The sequence below is a fragment of the Filicampus tigris genome, chromosome 5 (genome assembly GCF_054856515.1).
Source record: "Filicampus tigris isolate MCC_2025a chromosome 5, RoL_Ftig_1.0, whole genome shotgun sequence".
Lineage (NCBI taxonomy): Eukaryota > Metazoa > Chordata > Actinopteri > Syngnathiformes > Syngnathidae > Filicampus > Filicampus tigris.
In genome coordinates this window covers 5,897,612-5,915,999 of record NC_141221.1, presented here as the reverse complement: position 1 = coordinate 5,915,999, position 18,388 = coordinate 5,897,612, and the positions used below count along the sequence as shown (strand labels likewise).

At 39.2% G+C, this 18,388-nt stretch overlaps 1 protein-coding gene across 5 annotated transcripts in view; it reads right to left on the bottom strand.

Annotated features, from left to right (window-relative positions):
• The window catches only part of grid2 (glutamate receptor, ionotropic, delta 2), a 440,886-nt gene that overhangs the window by 132,162 nt on the left and 290,336 nt on the right, over window positions 1-18,388 (bottom strand). For all 5 annotated transcript variants that reach the window (XM_086031022.1, XM_086031021.1, XM_086031025.1 and 2 more), the window contains 3 exons: window positions 17,048-17,101; window positions 7,357-7,530; window positions 2,204-2,365 (listed from right to left, as the gene is read on the bottom strand). In XM_086031022.1, the coding sequence (XP_085887148.1) occupies window positions 2,204-2,365; window positions 7,357-7,530; window positions 17,048-17,101 (390 nt within the window). The remainder of the gene's footprint in view (window positions 1-2,203; window positions 2,366-7,356; window positions 7,531-17,047; window positions 17,102-18,388) is intronic.

The following is an 18,388-nucleotide window of genomic DNA, read 5'->3' as shown; positions in this document are numbered from 1 at the left end:
CAACTCCCAATGAAAGTTTCACTCGACTTTCACATACTAGAACATACAATTCAATTACCAGGGTTTTCAGCACTTCCTGAACAGTTCACTTTTACTCGTGGGGGGTGGGTTACTTATCCCGCAGCCTTTTAGTCATTTGTCTCAACTTTTTTTTTTCCATTTCACCTTGACTTGCAGTCTTTCATCATGTTTAAATCCAGTTGGATCTACGCCTCCTTGTTCCGATACCGATAGAAAAACACTATTCCAGGAATGGCGGATCCACCACACGACGTCGCCAAGTGAAATGCTAATTTAGGATTAGCGTGAGGCAATAATAAATGCGGCGTGGTGGCTTTCGTATCTATCGCAGCGTTTCACCTTGAGATCGGGCCACGCTTTGGCGCAACACTTTCATCAGCCAGTTCGGCTCTTCAAGAAAGCGTCTCTGATGGCAATCTCTTCAGAGCTGATTTAAATACCTCCCAGATATGACTTGTGTTATTTTCCAGTATTTAGTCAGTTTGCGTGCCCGTGTCTTTAATTAGCATGCTGCTACACTAATGATACATAGCCATCCAGGTCTTGACAAACAAGCAGAAGCATATTCTCAGTGTGTTATATCAGAACTTTTAAAGTGTGAGGTGAGTCCTCAAGGACAGGGGTACTCAAACATTTTGGTCCAGGAACCATTTAGGGGAAGGATTTGTTTCCCCCCCAACACAAAAGAGGACCACATCCACCCAAACATTCCATAAAAATTAAAAAGTAGCCTATTTTCAGTGACAAACTCATAAAATGCTCAGAACATTTTTTGTGGGTGTGGGGACGAGCTGTAATGGCTTGAGAAGTTCATGAAAAGTAACTAGTAATCTTTACAGCAACTAAGACATGTTTTGTTATATTTGGTATAAAGTGCCAATTTTATTAGAGTAAAGTTTTTTTCCAATTTTCACATTTTTGCAATGTAAAGTCATGTCCATGTTTAATGAGGCAAGAAAGCAATATTTTAACAAATGAATTTCAAAACTACACGTTTATTTTCACAAGGTTTTCCCCTGTTATTTTGGAAAAGACACCATCATTCTCTAAAATATTAGGACTATATTCTCTAAAAATACACCTTTTTTTCTTAGAATAAAAATGACTATATTCCTGCAATAATGGTCCTTTATAATGACTTAAGTCTCTCAAGAGTACATGTTGCAAGTCCCTATCTCTGTCATGAGGTGTCCCCAAATTATTGATCCCCATGGTCCACAAATTATTGATTGACTACAAACAATGTATCTAAGTTCATTAGGTAAGGAACATATGGCAGGCAGATAAATTCAATGTTCTTCCACACGATGACAGAAGTTTAAACCTGCTCGATAATGTTTAAGACAACATTAGCTATGCTAATGTTACAACATTAGTAATGCTAATGCTGCAAGGTAATGTACATATAAGACAACAGTTGACAACAATTAGTCTTTTAGGACTAGGTTTTTCTCCGGCTTATTTTTCATACTATAGAGGTACCTGAGAGGAACATAACTCTAAAACTAACTCACTAGCGCACCCTGAAATATAAAAAAAAAAAAAAAAAAAAAAAAAAAAAAAATCGAATCAACTACATTACAGGATTTTTTTTTCTGAGAGCAGAAGGCATTTTTTTCCATGTCTAGTGGTATTTTCTACAGAACTAAAGGAGTAATATTATAATAATAAAGTTGGATTGTTAAAGTATTTCTCCCTGAGTTAAACTTTCATATCCTGATATTATGACTTCACCTTAAAAAGGCTTCCGTTTAATTACCTTTTTATCTTGCCAAAATGCATCCTCTTTTGCCTTGAAAACATATTACATTATTCCTTTTACATTCCATCATTCGTTCATCTAAAAAATGAATTTGTTATTGCAACATTGCATTTTCCCCCACAATTATAATCAACTTCCCAATTAATGCAATTTAATTCTAAATTTCACATATGGCACTTAGTGTATGTTGAATTAGCATTAGAATTATGAGGAGGCCCTTTGAATAAAAAAAAAAAAAAAAAAAAAATCTCTGTTGCAAGACCAAAGTATTAGAAGCCCTGAGTTCGAGATTGACCTTGAAAAAGGGGTTGCAGTGGCCCGGTCATCTCTGCTTGGAGCTAAAAATATTCAACCCTTTTATGGTGTTTGTATTTTTGTTCATCATGAGAATGAATCGAGGTGCCAATGTTAATCTCATACCTTTTTGACAGTGTCCAGCATGCTTTTCCCCCCTTGCCAGGGTTTGGAGTTCTTCCGGATGCAGCTCAGACTGGCCATACTGTGCCACTTCCTGTCCTCCAGCTTTCTGTGGAAAGTGTTAGCCAGCAGCAGCACCGTGTCATAGATGTAGCGGTTAGTGATCTACAGACAAAGACAAAGAAAGACACATTTCAGTCTTTAATATGAATACATAATTATTTCCATTAATGTAGGAATAAGAAAGGCATGATCCTGCTCTTCTTGAAACGTAAGAAAATGCCCCCCCCCCCCACAGATTTGTTTAATTTTTGAAACCTGTTTTCATAAGAAGATTTAAGGAAAAAAAAAAGACAGAATCAATTAAAATTATTTTAATTTGTTATATTGTTCAAAATATACAGTATAAACCTATAATAATTTATGGCCAATGACATTGGCCATAAATTTATTACTAACAGAAAAAAAAGACAATCATGTCACATAGACTCAAATATAACATTACAAATTATACAAACAATAAATATACAAGAAAAAATACAAATAAAAGAAATAATGGTCCACCCTAACATAAGAGTAAAAACTATGTTAAAACTTTACTACTATTACACGTAACAATAACAATAATACAATTAATTTTCCATTCTTGTGACTGTTTTTACTAATCAAGGTTTATTCCATCTGTGATCAGTTGAAATAAATGGACTTGGCCAACCAGTTTCGATATAAAAGTGGGTGTTTTACATGCATCGAGTTAGATTCCCTTTTCATGCAAATCCAGTGTGACTCACTGCCAGATGCACACAAGGCATCTGAACTAACCGCTGTTGTGCTAAAATGGCATTTACCAACCTCAGGATTGTTTTAAGTCCAAGCACATCTAAGCCTGCAGTGTGAGTGTACCTCCATGCAGCGAGACGGGGGCGATTCAGCCCTGTGATGGATGACACTGTGATTTATTGAGACTCCCCTCTTCCACAAAATGATAACGAGAGGATAATGAAAAGACTGACGCCGGCAGAAGCCACCATTGCGCACACGCAGTTGACACCCGCCATCTCCCATTAATTAAGCACAGTTATTTTGCAGAAACGCACGCCAGCAACACCACCGCTCATACATCAAAACAGGACTCTGGGCTTGTCTATTTTTAGATGATGGCATGTAGAAATAATCAAAGCACTAGCGCACACAAAAGCACCCAACGACCATAGCCGCCACTCTTCATTTACATTTGCAAGCGCTCCCTGTTAGTTTCTCTAACTGGAACATGGGGCAGCATTGTACTACTTTGTTGTATGACAGGACACTTGTTGATAGTCATGTGTTAAATAAGGTGCTTTAAAGAGTCTTTAGTAGGGTCTCGTACAAAAAGTAATACACTAACTCATGGAAAACTATGGTATACTAGGAATTTGGACATTGTTTTTTAAAAACGAATATTATAAAAACATGTGCAGTATATGTATTAAGTCTGAGTTCCTCCCACATTCCAAAAACATGTACAGTATGTTACGCTCATTCAAGATTAAATTACACATGGTGTGAATGTGAATGCTTGTTTGTAGAGCTCAGATTGATACCCCAAATTCGCGTTGACGAACAACAACGAACAACGCCAATAACGAACAAGTTCCGAATCAACGCCACAGGGTACCTCATTGTACTTTTGCCGAAAAACAAGTTTTCGTCCAACAAATTAAAAATCTAATTTGATCAAACTGGTAAATGGAGTGCACTTATACAGCCAGGAATCACACCTAGGGGCAATTTAGAGAGTCCAATCAACTTACCATGCATGTTTTTGGAATGTGGGAAGAAACCGGAGTACCCGGAGAAAACCCACGCAGGCACGGGGAGAACATGCAAGCTCCACACAGGGAGGCCGGAGCCGGGATCGAACCCACGACCTCTGAACTGTGAGGCGGACGTGCTAACCAGTCGCCCACCGTGCCGGCCCATTTCTAGACATGTATCGTCAAATGTTACAATGCACTGGTCAAGCTGGTTCAGAAACAGCGCCTTGTTTGCATGCTTAGCATACTCCTCTGCAACTCTGCTCTACTGAATATTCAACTGTTGTTTGTTAGCTTATGGCGTTTCGACAAATGTGTTCGATGCGGCTAGATTTTTATTTAAAGTGAAAAACCCAAACGCCAAAAATGAATTGAACCACGTTCCTTGCAGAATTTTGGAGTACCAGGTTTTGCACATGTTTAAACATCAATAATGAGTAGAGCGGTGTCGTGTGGAAAAAATGCTTTTAAGAACACCATGTTTCAGTCCAGTTGAACATGAGTGATGCGAATGTCATACTGTCTTGTCCCAAACTGGAGAGGTCATGATAGCAAAATGCAGAATAATAGGTTTGAAATGAAAATGAACTAAATGATGTCAATGACATCAATGTTTTTCTCTCTCTTTATAATCTTTTTTTGGGGGGGAAATAGACAGGCAGATAAGATAAGAGGAAAAACATCAAACTCTCTATCTCTTTCTCTCTGCCTTTGGAGGACTCACACTTGTCACATCTCTCGTTCTTTCTGCTTTTTCTGTGGGAATTAAAGTGAAAAAAAATCTTCACGCTTTCTGTGGGGACCCTTCGCCGATCAGTCAGCTCTGCATTCCATGTGCGCATCATTTGTGCGAGTGCGTGTGTATGTGCGGTCAGCCTGCATTGCTTTGCTTCAGTGCAGTGTGAAATTGGGCTTCTGAGGCCACTGTGTGACTCGTCTCTCCTTTCCTGCCATACGAGGTATTGACCAGGTGTACATAAAAACACATTGTCCTCCAGTGACTTGAAAAAATAACTCACTATGGATTTAATGCAGACAATGGGATGGCGGCTGGGGTCTTATTAGGAATAACAGATTCTCCCTTGCACTGCACCGGAGCCTTCTGGTGTTGTTGATGGCTAATTTGCATACACTATAAAACAAGTGAATGCCTCATGTGGGAGGGGTGCCAAGCGGTGTTTTAGATTAAGAATTTATAGAGTGTAACCTCCCCCATGCTGAGCTGGTTGGATGTCCTCAGGCAAGTGCAGCAGCAAAGAGGCTAAAACTGATGAGTACAGGTCATTGGCTGGCCTTTTTTTACAGGCAACTCAGATAGCACTTGATGCAATACTAATTCTGTACTAATTGATGTTAGATAAGGTATTGGTGAGTGTTTATGCGCATTTGGTGGACCTAGTGGTTGGCATGTCTGTCGCACGATTAAGAGGTTCGGTGTTAAAATCGCAGCTCAGGTGTTCCTGAAGGTCATATTCGATTTGATGGCGATCAAGATAGATGAGATGGGTGCCAGCTCACCCAAGATAGTACTAAGGACAAGTGCTATAACTGGATGGCGTGAACAGTCCACCCAAAATCAAAATGGAAATTCTCTCTATTCAAGATATCTTACATATTGCCTAACTTGGAAGAAAAGGGAAAATAAAGATGGTTCTCCCATTTTTTTTTTGTTTGGCCTTGGTGAAAAAAAAAATCATACACTCACAGTATTATTTTCGATGTAGAAAGTCTACTAGGTCTCCGGCCGCCTATTCCTGAAATCTTATGTCATCATCCATGAACCAGAAAGTTGGAACCTAACATAGAAGGACAAAGAAGCAAAAATGGTGCTCCCATTTTTGAAAAAAATGTTGTTGTTCAGTCTTGACTGAGGTCTGAAACTCATAATTTCAAGCCTACAAAGTCTCTGTCCATCTAGTCATGAAATCTATCGTAATCGTTCATGAACCAGGAAGTTGTCTACTAACTTTAAAAAAACACTTGTATTTAACTTTTGTTGTTCGACCTCAGCGGAAGTCTGAGATTTATCATTTCGAGCTTGAAAGTCGACTCGACTCGTCCTTCTATTTGGGTGTTATGTCATCTTCCATCAACCAGGAAGTTGCCTGTTGATTCAAAGAGAAAAATCAGATGCACGACCGACGGAAATCAGTGCATTCAAACGTTTGTTACTCGGCCTTGGCAGACGTCTAAGACCCATCATTTCCAGGTAGAAAGTCTACAAGAGCTGTAAGCTGACCTTCTTGCATTCCAGCTAACCTTGTCGTCGACTTGTTTTACCGCAGCCGCGCAGACATCTTCATAAGCTCAGCAGCAACGATTCTCCTTTTAACAAATTTCAATGTCTCATCAAATGTGATCCCCAGGGCTCTTGGGAAGCCACATAAATCAACAGCACATAGATTCAATTGAATACATTTTGTCTTGGCACGTAAATAACCATACACTCCCCTTTGTGTCGCCCGTCTGATGGCAGCTTGATGACTCGCATGCATACACACACACGCAGGCACGCACACACACACAAAATACCATCATAACTGCATACATATTGTTGCCTTAGGGAACATATTAAGAGGAAGAAAAGCACAACAAGGAAGAACAAAAACCTTTTTTTTTTCCTCCAAAAGAAATCATGCCATATTCATTGTATTAGGACACCTGGGAACTGTTAAAAGTTTTTTGGGGGATGGAGGCAAATGCATAATTTTGTCGCATTCAAATGCATTTGTCCCAATTTCATGGCTTTGCCCCATGCCTCATGAGCAATTATAAGCTATGATAGCACTAACTGGTGTCTCTTTAGAGTCTATGCAAGAATAACTTTGCTCTAGTCGGTGCAATGTCAAGACACCTGTTAGTGAAAATGTGTTAATATCATAGCGAGGTTACTGGACTGTGGAGTTTAATTTTTCTCAAATGCAGACATATTAATGCGGTTCACCTGCCTCCAATTAGCAGACCAGTAGCAGAGAAAACCAAATCCTAGCAAAGGGGAACAGGGTTGTACCAAGTTTGGGGGAGGCATAGGGGTTGCAGAAATATGTATGTACTCTCTGTCACCTAATCGAACATTTTTTAATTAAAAAAGATACATTGGTTAGATTTTTGACTATATGTTACATCTGTATGTTTGTTCCACATGACTAATAAAGATACACATTTTCAATGTTCCTGGCTAAGCACTTATTTTCTACTCAATCAATTCCAGTCAGTTTGTCCAATAATTAGTGCGAAGAAAGTTGGATCCAGGAAGAGAAATAATTAAGTCTTTAATTAAATGAAATACAAGATCAATAAAGTGGCTGGTTTTCTTTCATTTTAAATGACGGTCAGTGATTTGGTTTGAGATGGGCTCACCTCCAGCTGTTGAGCCTTGGCGTTCTTGGGGTCACAGAGGGAATTGTTGATCCGGTGGTTGTGCTTGACACAACGTTGGGTTGTGTTCTGCGGCATGGGGAAGGTCTGGCGCACCAATGTCAACCGACCCACCGACTTCATTACCAACTCTTGCAGGTCATAGTCGGAGATCTCCTGAGAGGGCGCAAAATAGAAAGGCATTCATGCAAACACATTGCTGTAAGGTAGATATAAACCATTCATTTTATACATGTATAAAAATATGTATTTTGTATATCTTTTTTTGAATGGGGTAAATCATGCACTGCATTTTTTTCAGTGTACTGTGCATCATTCACCCCATTTTATTTTGTCAAGTGGTTGCACAAAATATAATCATCTGAATCCACATACATTCATTAAATAGATGTATATTCTACTTTAAAAATGTATCTGGAGACAGATGATTTTATTTTGTGCAACCATGCCATGCAACCATGATGTTGCTCCTCGTTGTCCAAGGAATGCTCAGTGAGTTTGTGTTTATGCTCACACACATGGAAAATTAGAGGGAACATTAGTCCTTACATACTATGGGGGCAAACAGACCATGTTTCTTGATTGAGACATGTAAAATTTCATTGTAGGTGAAAACGAAAACCCGACCAATTAAATAATATAATATCTTAAAATTCAGTCCTGTGATCTGTTCTATATTATATTTTTGATCTGAGCCTAACATTTCAACATGAAAGATTGGGCTTTTGTGTCCTTTGTCAGTTAGATTAAAAAACAATTAAATCAGTAATTTCTTAAGTCTTTAATGGTCAATTGAAACTGGGAAGAACAAGTGATACACAGATTATTTAGACCAATCACCACCCTAATGATGTTCATCCACCATAAATAAATGTACTCTACTTTTATCCTAATCTGGTCCAGAATAGTGAGATGATATTTCTTGTCTCCGATGGAGGTCAGACTTCCCTCATGTTCCTCTACACATTCTTCATCTGGTATCATATAGAGTCAAACGACCTACCTCATGACTTGCTTGGTCTGTGTACACTCCACTCCGAGAGGACATGTGATTTAATGTGTACACTCGTGAGTGTGTTTTTGTATGTCACATTTGTTTAGCTTCAGTCACTAAATGGCTAACAGCTTTCGGAACGTGCTACCACTGAAAGTCACACCGGGTCCACTGTTTGTAACAAGAGAGGCCAGCACAAGCACGGACATGGGATCGCATGAAAATAGGTCCCATGTGCATGTTAGGATTTTTGTGCATTAATGCATTCATCTGTGAGACTTGGAGTCTTTTGAAAACGGGTGTGTATGCCTGTGTGGGGGTGTGGGTGCGTGTATGTGTGTGTTGGGGCGGTTGACACTCAATTCAATGCCTGCCCTTGACTGGTTGGTGTGAATCTTAATTCTCTTTTGACCAACAGATCTTTTTTTCCAAGCAATTTTCAGCATGTAATGTATTCTGTATTCTCGTTTTTGTAATCCAGAGCCAGTGGCCGACTGTTTGGGGATTTTTGTCACGTTTCACCCCCAGAAGCCTGCAAATAGATTCCTCAGTTGTACTGTTTTGAAACTTGAGAGGACAAGGGATACACACAAGGTTAAATGTACTCAAGATTCAATTGTTTCACTCCTTGGGTGAGGTAAGAATACAGACACGTATCAAATGCACTGAGATTGGGAGAGGAAGTGGAGGCCCTGCTGTCTAAAATTATTTCAGTGTTTGTTTCCAGTGTTACCTTTAAGTGGTAACCCCTAACCTTAAAACCAATACCAATCACTATTAGTAACTCTAACCCCTACCTGTAACCATAAACCCAAAACCTAACCCCGAACCTAAGAGGGGTATCTTTATACTGTAGGACGGGTGTTTTCAATCCTGTTCCTCCAGGGCCAATGTGTCCTGCCTATTTTCCATCTCTCTCTGCTGCAACACACACCTGAGTCAAATGATCAGCATCGTAATACAGCTTCTGCAGACCTTGCTGGTTATTTGATCGCTTGAATCAGGTGTATTGCAGCAGGAACAGATGGAAAACAAACAGGACAGCGGCCTTCGAGGACAACAGGATTGAAGACCCCTGCTGTGGGATGTTGACTCTGCTTTTTGTCACATATCACAAGAGAGGAATTAAAATGTGCAACCCCAGTCACAGACCACAAAAATTAAAGTCATTTGTTAACAAAAAGTTGGATAGTATAGGCACAGGATTGTATTGTATGTTGCTATGTGAATACTATCCATTTAATATATCAAGAGAGAAACCAAATCCCAGTTTAAACAATTGTCGACAAACCCGTCACTCGCTTCAGGCTATTTCTTGCCAAACTACCATTCAATCAGACAGTTGAAGAAACAACAAATTATTATGTGCAATCCCACCCACAAAACACGACGATAAATCACAAAATGTGCCTCAAAAGCATGGAGTAACCCCAGAAGCCTTGGCAGCTCATTGGTTACTTACTCCATAAACATTAAAATCCTGATCTCTCCCATCGACCCAAGAACACATTGCCCTCTTTCTCTTTTGGCGTTTTATTTGAAAACATCTCTCATCCCTTATTATACGTTCTCCTCTGGCTCCTCTCATCCCAGCCTCTTCACCTCTTCCCGAGAGACATTAAATCATTCTTTCTTGAGTGAGAAAAGCTATTCATTACTTCTCTAAGCTTTTCGATGACCTCCCATTTCCACTGCCCAACCTCCCAAGTTCTCCCCGTTCTGTATGGGAAAAACCCACAGCCTTTATTGCTTCCGGTTTTACCATCATCATTCTCCTAAACTATCAATACTCTTAAAAGATGCGTTCGCACCTATGGTTGCCTTTCTCTGATACTAATCGGTTGATTGGTTAGAAATATTGACCCATTTCCCACCTGTTTGTTTTGTTTAAATTAAGAATTCAAAGCAAAACATAACAAATCAATACAAACCATGACATCACTTGCTTTTCTGACTGGTGGGAAAATTCTGCGTATTAAATGGGGTAACTTTTAGGTTTTCAGTTTACAATTAAAGGGTGAGGGTTAGGATTAGTCATTGCGGGTTGGAGTTAAAGTTTGGAGGTAAGGGTTCGGTTGCATCTTTTTCTGTTGGTGTGCTTACGACACAGAGTGCAGAGCGCTGCCTTGCTCAAGACTATTATCCCTCCAACAACTAGTTGCCACACACAGTTGTCTGCAGCAGTCCTGATCATACAGAGGAACTACTGCCACCGCAAATGACAGAGGTTGGACTTGAAAAGTTGTGTCTGTGGGAACCCTTCAACCGGTCCTTTTATCTTGAATGCTCGCTATACTACATTACAGTAACTACCCGAAGAGCATATTCTCACTTGAACCATTTACTGAATGCTTGGAATTGTGAGACAGCCATGGAACGTTTTTCTGCTAGATTGTGGAAAAAGGTCAAATCTGTCCAAAATGCTTCCTTCTCTTTATTCTCCCTTTAACCCCCTCCCACACCTCACCCCTGACGCTGCCTATCCCATGTGTCAGTGACAATGTGTACATCTATGGTGTTAACTGGCTCCAACTAGATTCCTGCGCCAGAGTGCAGATACATTGGAAGATGCCGAGCCAGGAGAAAAGGTCACAGTAGCACAAGGGCCTAGCTTAAGTCACCTATCTGCTTACACTATGAGCTGAAGAGGGATCAACTACCAGACTAGGATCTCTATTTTGCTTAGCACGTTCGAACTCTGTGTGGAACCGGGTTAACAAGTATTGCTACTCGCCAGCACATGTAACCCAGCACAGCTTGGTACATTTAGTGCACAACAGGCGTGCTGGTCGATCACCCTCGACATGGCGGAGGAAGAAACTGATTTGTTTGAGTGTGGTTACAGGTCAATACACGCAAAGTACACTTAGAAGGAACTGAAGGCAGAACCTCCACATACTACTAAACAACCAAGCAAGCTACACTACATTAGCAGGGTGCACTTTTGGGGACCATGACGCAAAATGTTTCGTTTCATCATTTTTCACATTGTCAATCAAGTAAATCAAGTGAAATGCCTTCATACAACACATTAGACCCCAGTATTTCTACTTTGGCCCTTTAGCTACAGAACCACTGTGCTCGGACCAGTTACTACGTTGTGCGGATCTGGAGCCTATCCCAGCTAAGTTTGGGCAGGGTACACCAAGGACTGGTAACCACTAAATGCAGAGCACATATAGACGATTAACCACTGACACATATGGACAATTTAACATTTTGTGATGTGGGACAAAGCTGGAGTACCTGGAGAAAACCCACACAAGAACAGGGAAAAACAAACAAGTTCCAAAGAGCAAGGCCAGAGCTAAGATTCGGACCTCAAACTTCAGAACCATTAGGCAGACATGCAAACCACTAATGCACCATGCTGTCACACTCTTCAATATGAATATCAAAACTCAAACGGTATTTCTTTGTGGACACGTATGAGACTTTTCAGTGTTCTCCACTGAATTTAAGAGAAAAGGAGAAAGAGTGTGTATCCTTTATCATTCCTCTTCCTCATCCTCACCCCGAGCAGAACGAAGACGATGAGGAAGGGCAGGGTGATCAATTATAAAGTGTGAACTGTGCCTCAGTGGGACGTCTAACTGCTGGCTGTAGATAAAGCAAAGTTATGACAACCATACACTATCCCCTCATCCATAATAAAGCATAGGGAGGCAGCAGACCCTCCCTCCCATAGTCCTTTTCCAAAGTACAAGAGAATATTGAAGCCTTCATCCACTTGAAGAGTCTGTTTGAATAAAATAAGCTTCACACATCCCGTTACGGAGTTGTTGCATATACATAGGATTAGAACATTCTAAATTCTTTTGGACGGCATTGTGATCGGCAGAAGTAGGACAATATATCGGACGATTTCTAGTGCAGTAGCGTGACAAGTAAGTCAGTAATTTTGTCATTTAAAGCAGTAATAAAAAGTAATAATGTTGTCTTAAAGTAATGGCGTCAAATAAATGCTGAGGGTGAAGCTGGATGCAATAAGGACATTCCCCACCACACTTGTGCACAGCTGGCATCGTCTCAGCTTGAACAAACATCACATACTAAAACACGAACATAGTTTTACAAATGCTGTTAGCATTTATTCAGCATGTACATTCATGAAATCTGTGTATTTTTCAGTCAAGTAAAAGTTGCAGTTGGGTAAGGTCGATTGTACAAATTTAGGTGTTAAGTTCAAATTTTGTATTTTTATTTTGTCACTTAATTTTTAGGTGTTAAAATCAAGTTTTAGTCTTTGGACTGCATTTTTCTCCTTTTTCATATTTACTTATATGGTACACTCTAAAAACAATTGGGTTATTTCACAAACCCAAATTTTTGATTATTTGTGTTGGGTCAAAATTCTGCGTTATTCCTTATAAATTAACCCAATTGTTGTTTCAAAGTAACTATATATTGGGTCATATGCCAGTAATGTTTTATGTTGGGTCAAAAATCAACCTGAGAGGCCCATACACAGGTGCCAGATGTACACTTTAATTACTGCCAGCCATGACATACGCATATCACCGAGTAGGCTGAGATGAAATTTGGCTGCCTCGTGACCACAGCACACGCATGAGGACCGATTAGTGGGCTGGATTAAAATCCACTTCCGCCCTTGCTTAATTGAGCCCTTTTTTTTTTTTCCAAACGTGTCACTCCTAAAAATGGGCGTCTGACCGGTTCGGCCCCAGGACGGAGTGCCCAGCTCTGACCAAATGTACATCATCCCCTACTGATATTGTTGCTGAAATTATGTCAATGTCGGGAGTGATGCACCTGATGAGAAATACACATTCTTTTAAACTTTCACTTGTCATTAATACATTTTTGGGGAAGGGGCAGTATCCTTAGCATTATAAATAAAATAAAAAATAAAATAGTGGATTAACCCAATTATTTGCATTGTTTTGACCCAATTTGTTGTGTTCATTTAACCCTTAAAGTTGGGTCAAAACTGAATAACTCATTTTTTTGGTTCAAATTGACCCTTTTTAACAACAATTGGGTCAAATTTAACCCAAAAATAGTTATTTTTGACCCAACTGTTTTTAGAGTGTAGTGAGGATACACGGCTCAATGGAAGGGGAAAAAATATACATAGGCTGTACTCACCTTGGTTTTAAAGGCAGTCATTTTTTGTTGTTTTTTATTTTACTTCTTGGCCAAAGTAATATGACGCATTTTATTTGAGAGGAGACAAAGAGCCTCCCAACAAAGTGGAGACTATGAGGTATAACACTGCAGTGTCAGAATCTTGTTGTATCTTTGCGTTCATTGAAAAGATACATTACCATACATTTAGTAAGAATGTAAAACTTTAGGTCAATTGGTTAGTAATGTATTGAGTCATTTATACTGATAGGGGCAGTAATTCTCAAGGTTAAGCATCGTTTTCTTGTAATTCAAAATAATTATGTTCCGATTAAATGCAGAGATCAAAAGATAACATCAAACAGTTGACCATACTGCTTGACCACTTAATGACCACCAGTGGTTTACGCCACCTGTTAGTCCTGACTATCCTTGGAGCCCCAGCTGACCTGGTTTTGTCAGTGGAAAAGTAAGTAGACCTGTGAGTCAATTGATAAGAAAAGGACAGGACATTTTCTTCATTCTGGCACCACTATCTCTCATCATTTCACTCGTGGAAGTCTTTCCTCTCATGCTTTTAATCATGTTATTAGCATTGTCAACATTTATAAGCAAGTCTGGTTTGTGATGATGCGTCATTGCTTTACTAATGGCGTGTCAGTCATTCTGATGAGTTTAAGAGGATTTAAAAGATCGGAAATTTTGGTTTTGTTGATACATTTTCTGTAAAGGTCAGGAAAAGCAAACTCCCCTAAATATTTGTAGCTTGGAAATGCATACCTTGGGTTAAAAAATACCAACATGTCAACAAATCGATGCTTTTGAAACAAAGAGGCCATTGACGCTATTCTTGCCTTCCACTGAGCTCCGTTCTTGTAATACGGAAAACAATGTGAAAATTATTCCACTCACGATGTCTATTTCTAAGCAGAAACTCTTGTGGAGACAAGTGTCATAAAAGTCTGTAGATTGGCAACACTGACTGAGCTTTTGTAAAGTAATTGCTTCCATGTTTTAGTGGAAGCAGTGCATGTCAACAAGTGTAGATGGATAAATATTGAATTCAAGTTCACTTGAATTTACTTAATTTTTTTATTTCTTTTTTTATTAAATTGACCATGAATAATTAGATTGACATTTTCAAAAAAGTAAATACTTCTCATGGCATTTAGCGGTGCACATGGTAGTTATGTTTAATAATGTTAAGATTATGAGGCCGTCCTTGTGGGGCTGTCCTTCATAAGGGGTCTTTACCCAAAACGTTTGAGACACAGATTGAGACACAGATTTATGACATGCATTCCAGTAGTACACTGTAATGCAGAAAAGGTAGCAGTTCAACTCGCATGTGGATCATTCCAGTAAAGCTGGCAAAAGAGCAGAGAACTGCCAGCCAGGCAGCCTGACGAGTGTTAGACAATAGCAGATGTCTGACAGCTCAATGTGAATGTGGCCTAGCAGGCAATCAAACAAGACATGAGAGCACGCTCAGCGGGCTGCTTCACATTGTTGGCTGCCATAAGCGAGCACACAGGGAACCTAGTCGTCTGGTGCCTTTACTGAAGCCACAGGTTTGTAACACTTCCGTTGTTGCTGTTGTCGTTTTTTCTCCCATTTTAAAACAATACAGCGCTTCCGCCAATAGTGGCGGGGGTGCATTTATTCACTCAACTGGAAATGGGGGGAGCCACATATATATTAAACAATGTTACCAGTGTATCATCATTTATATCAAGCAAACTTGATGAGTTTAGATTAAAAAAAAAAAAAAATCATTTGTTGTAGAAATGTATAGACAAGATCCATGACAGACTACTAAGATTAACATGCATGCATTGTGCAACATTGTGGAGCGATCATATTTCTACTGGAACACTAATCATCATTAAAAATGGTGTTTGAATGTTAATATTGTACAGAAAAATCATTTATAACATACAGCGCACCTACGCATTTTAATTAATCTGTGAGACTGTTTACATGCCTCGGGAAGAAAGAACATAAACACAGATGCAGTGTCAGTAGACTGACATGAAAATCTACTGGAATGATAATCATTGTTAAAGACGCCATCTTCACAAAACTTAAGAGCATGTGTGATATTGCGCAGGGAAGCCATTTAAAGCATTCGGTGAGTCTCCACACTTTAATTCATCCGTTTACAACCTTATTAGGCCCGGCTGTTTTGGTTACGGTAGTTTTGTTAAACTATTAAAACACATTTTAAAAATTCCACATCCTAAAAATGACATAGACCATCCTAAGAAGAACACCTCTAAAGTCTTGTAGGCTATTCTGTTTGCCAAAAATGATCAAAGGTGTCCCAACCCTTAATTATTATAGGGCCTCAGAAGCCCCAGAAGGACCATAAACATGCATGCATTGTGCAAAAATACAGAGCGATGACACGTTGGTTTAATGTTATGTGTCCTAATCACCATTGAGGACACCGTATTCACAAAATTTAAATACAACATAGTGAGTCTACACACTTTTATTCACCTGTGAGATTGTTTACATGTTTCTTTATGTGCTGTTGTTTTGGTTAGCGATGGGATAAAATGTTGAAAACTCATATTCCAAATGGAGTCCTCAGCCTCCCAAAAAATTACCGTATATGTCTCAATACAGACGTCGTTCCAAAGACGAACATCCCTGAAGTCTTGTAGTCTCCAAACTTTTATCCACCTGAGATACTGCTTTATTGCTTCTGTGGGTGCTGCTGTTTAGGTTAGCAGTCGAGTTCAATCGGGCACAACGGTAATTCTTGTGAATGCGTCTCCTGTGTGAACCATAGAATCTTGGAACTGAAGTACAGTAATTATGGTTATTACCTGTTTTATTCCCAATGGAAATTTGTGAGGAGCGTTTATTTGTCTCGAGTGGATTTGAGTGGACTAATTGGTACACGGCATCAATTAGAGGGACGGCCACTATTTGGGGAAATATGGTTTCCACTCATCTTTAAATAATGAGCAGGCATGTGCTTATTTTGCTCGATTTTAATCAAAGGCAAATCTCATAAATTATAAACAAATCTCTCCAGGAAATGCATTAACATAAAATTAGAGCTAATGTTAAAGTTTAATTATGTTATCTTATGACCAACGGTCACATAATTTTTGAACACGGTGGAATAACTAGCTGAATTCAAACTGTGGAGTCAGAGTCAGCCCCCTCAAAAAAAAAAAAAAAAGAAAAAAAAAAGTTTACTAGTATGATTAAGATCGTGACTTAGTGGACTTCCAGTGCTCTCATTTCCCCTCCCAGTGTTATTAATATTTAAGTTACCTCCCTAATTTTTGATTAGAAAACTTATTCTCATCTAAAGGTATTCCACAGAGGTCACAAGCAAGGATCGTGTGCTTAACAGCCTGAAAATAATTGTGAATTTAAATTGTGATAGGACCTTTATATCCAAGACAAATGTCTCATATTGTTTTCTTTCCATGTGCAGTTAAAGCCAGTAACCTCCTTTATTACTCCAATAAATACCAAGAGTGGTCATTTTAGTTTACTTCTTGAAAGAAGAGGAGAAATTGCATACATCAGATGCTAATGGATCAATTTGTTATTTCTCCAACAACTCACCTCGTTGATGAGGATCCAGTGGCAATCAAAGGCCACCAAGTTGGTCTCGACCACCTGCAACACAACAAAACCCAACATTTAGCATGAAAAAATAAACATTACAGGGCATTATGTCTCTTAAGCTGCATACATATTCAGAGTTCACCATTGCGTAGTGGTGGGAATTAAAAAAGTCCAGGTACAGTGAACTTCCGCTTTTTGCAGGGTTTGAAATTGCCATTAGATGACGGAAATCACTTTTTACTAGACAAAGCTATGGCTTGGCTAAATGACGCTCTTCCCCTCGTTTTAAAATGTTGCCAAAACACTATTTATAAGAGACATGGGCTTTGGCCTTTGGGCAAAAACAGCAGATAGTTGCATTTTTGAGCAAATAACAGAAGATCGGTTACCCCCAAAATTCTCAAAACGGGCAAATTCACAAATTCCGAACGGCAAATACGCAAGGGTTTATTCATTGTCCTTGTTACTGTACTTAACAGTAAGTTTATTTTCTTTGTTTACTTGATTTTTTTGTCTACAACTGTTTACTTTTAATCCCTACCTTTGAAAACATATATTTGGTACTTTTTTATTTTTTTTGGGTCCAACCGCCGCAGATGAGGACACAGCATAAAAGGCGTAAATAGAGAGGCAAACCGTGGTTAAGATTTTACGTAACTGCCCACAATTAACCAAACCTAACAACCTCACTTTAGTAGCGATCAAAAATTCTCTGTTTAATCTGGCAAAACACATGCAGGTAAGGGAAAAATAAACCTTGCCATCATAATCTAACTAAGCATTGTTGTGTTGGTTAGTTGACACTGTTAGTAAATCTATGGGAAAATAACTGGTTTTTTTAGTAGCTGTTCTTCTACTTAAGCACCGAGTGCGAGTCCTGCATGTGAGACCTCATTTTAGTGAGCATCAAGGGTGTTTTGGTGACACTGAAACTAAAAAGTGCAATGTGTCCTTATCAGTGAAAACATTTCAATGCATTTCCTGTTAATATTTATTTGTATTGTAATAGTGTCCCGTGTGCCAATCATCCTCCCACACTCCACATATCATCTCATATATGATTAGCTATAATTGGCTAGTTGCCTATAGAGTATATCATAAAACACTTGTTTTAGGCCGTAAACAAAAGGTAACAGCTGGAGAGGGTGACGGCGTGTGGCTAATAGCGCTTTAATCTCCCACAGTGTCTCCATAAAACTTCATCATCATAACACTGACGGCCGCAATAAAGCATTCTGTCCACAGACAGAAAGAGCGAGACTGGATGTAGAGTGATGCCTCACAATTAAACGCAAGATCTTTACTTTAATTTTTCTTTATGGATCATGCAGTATAGTA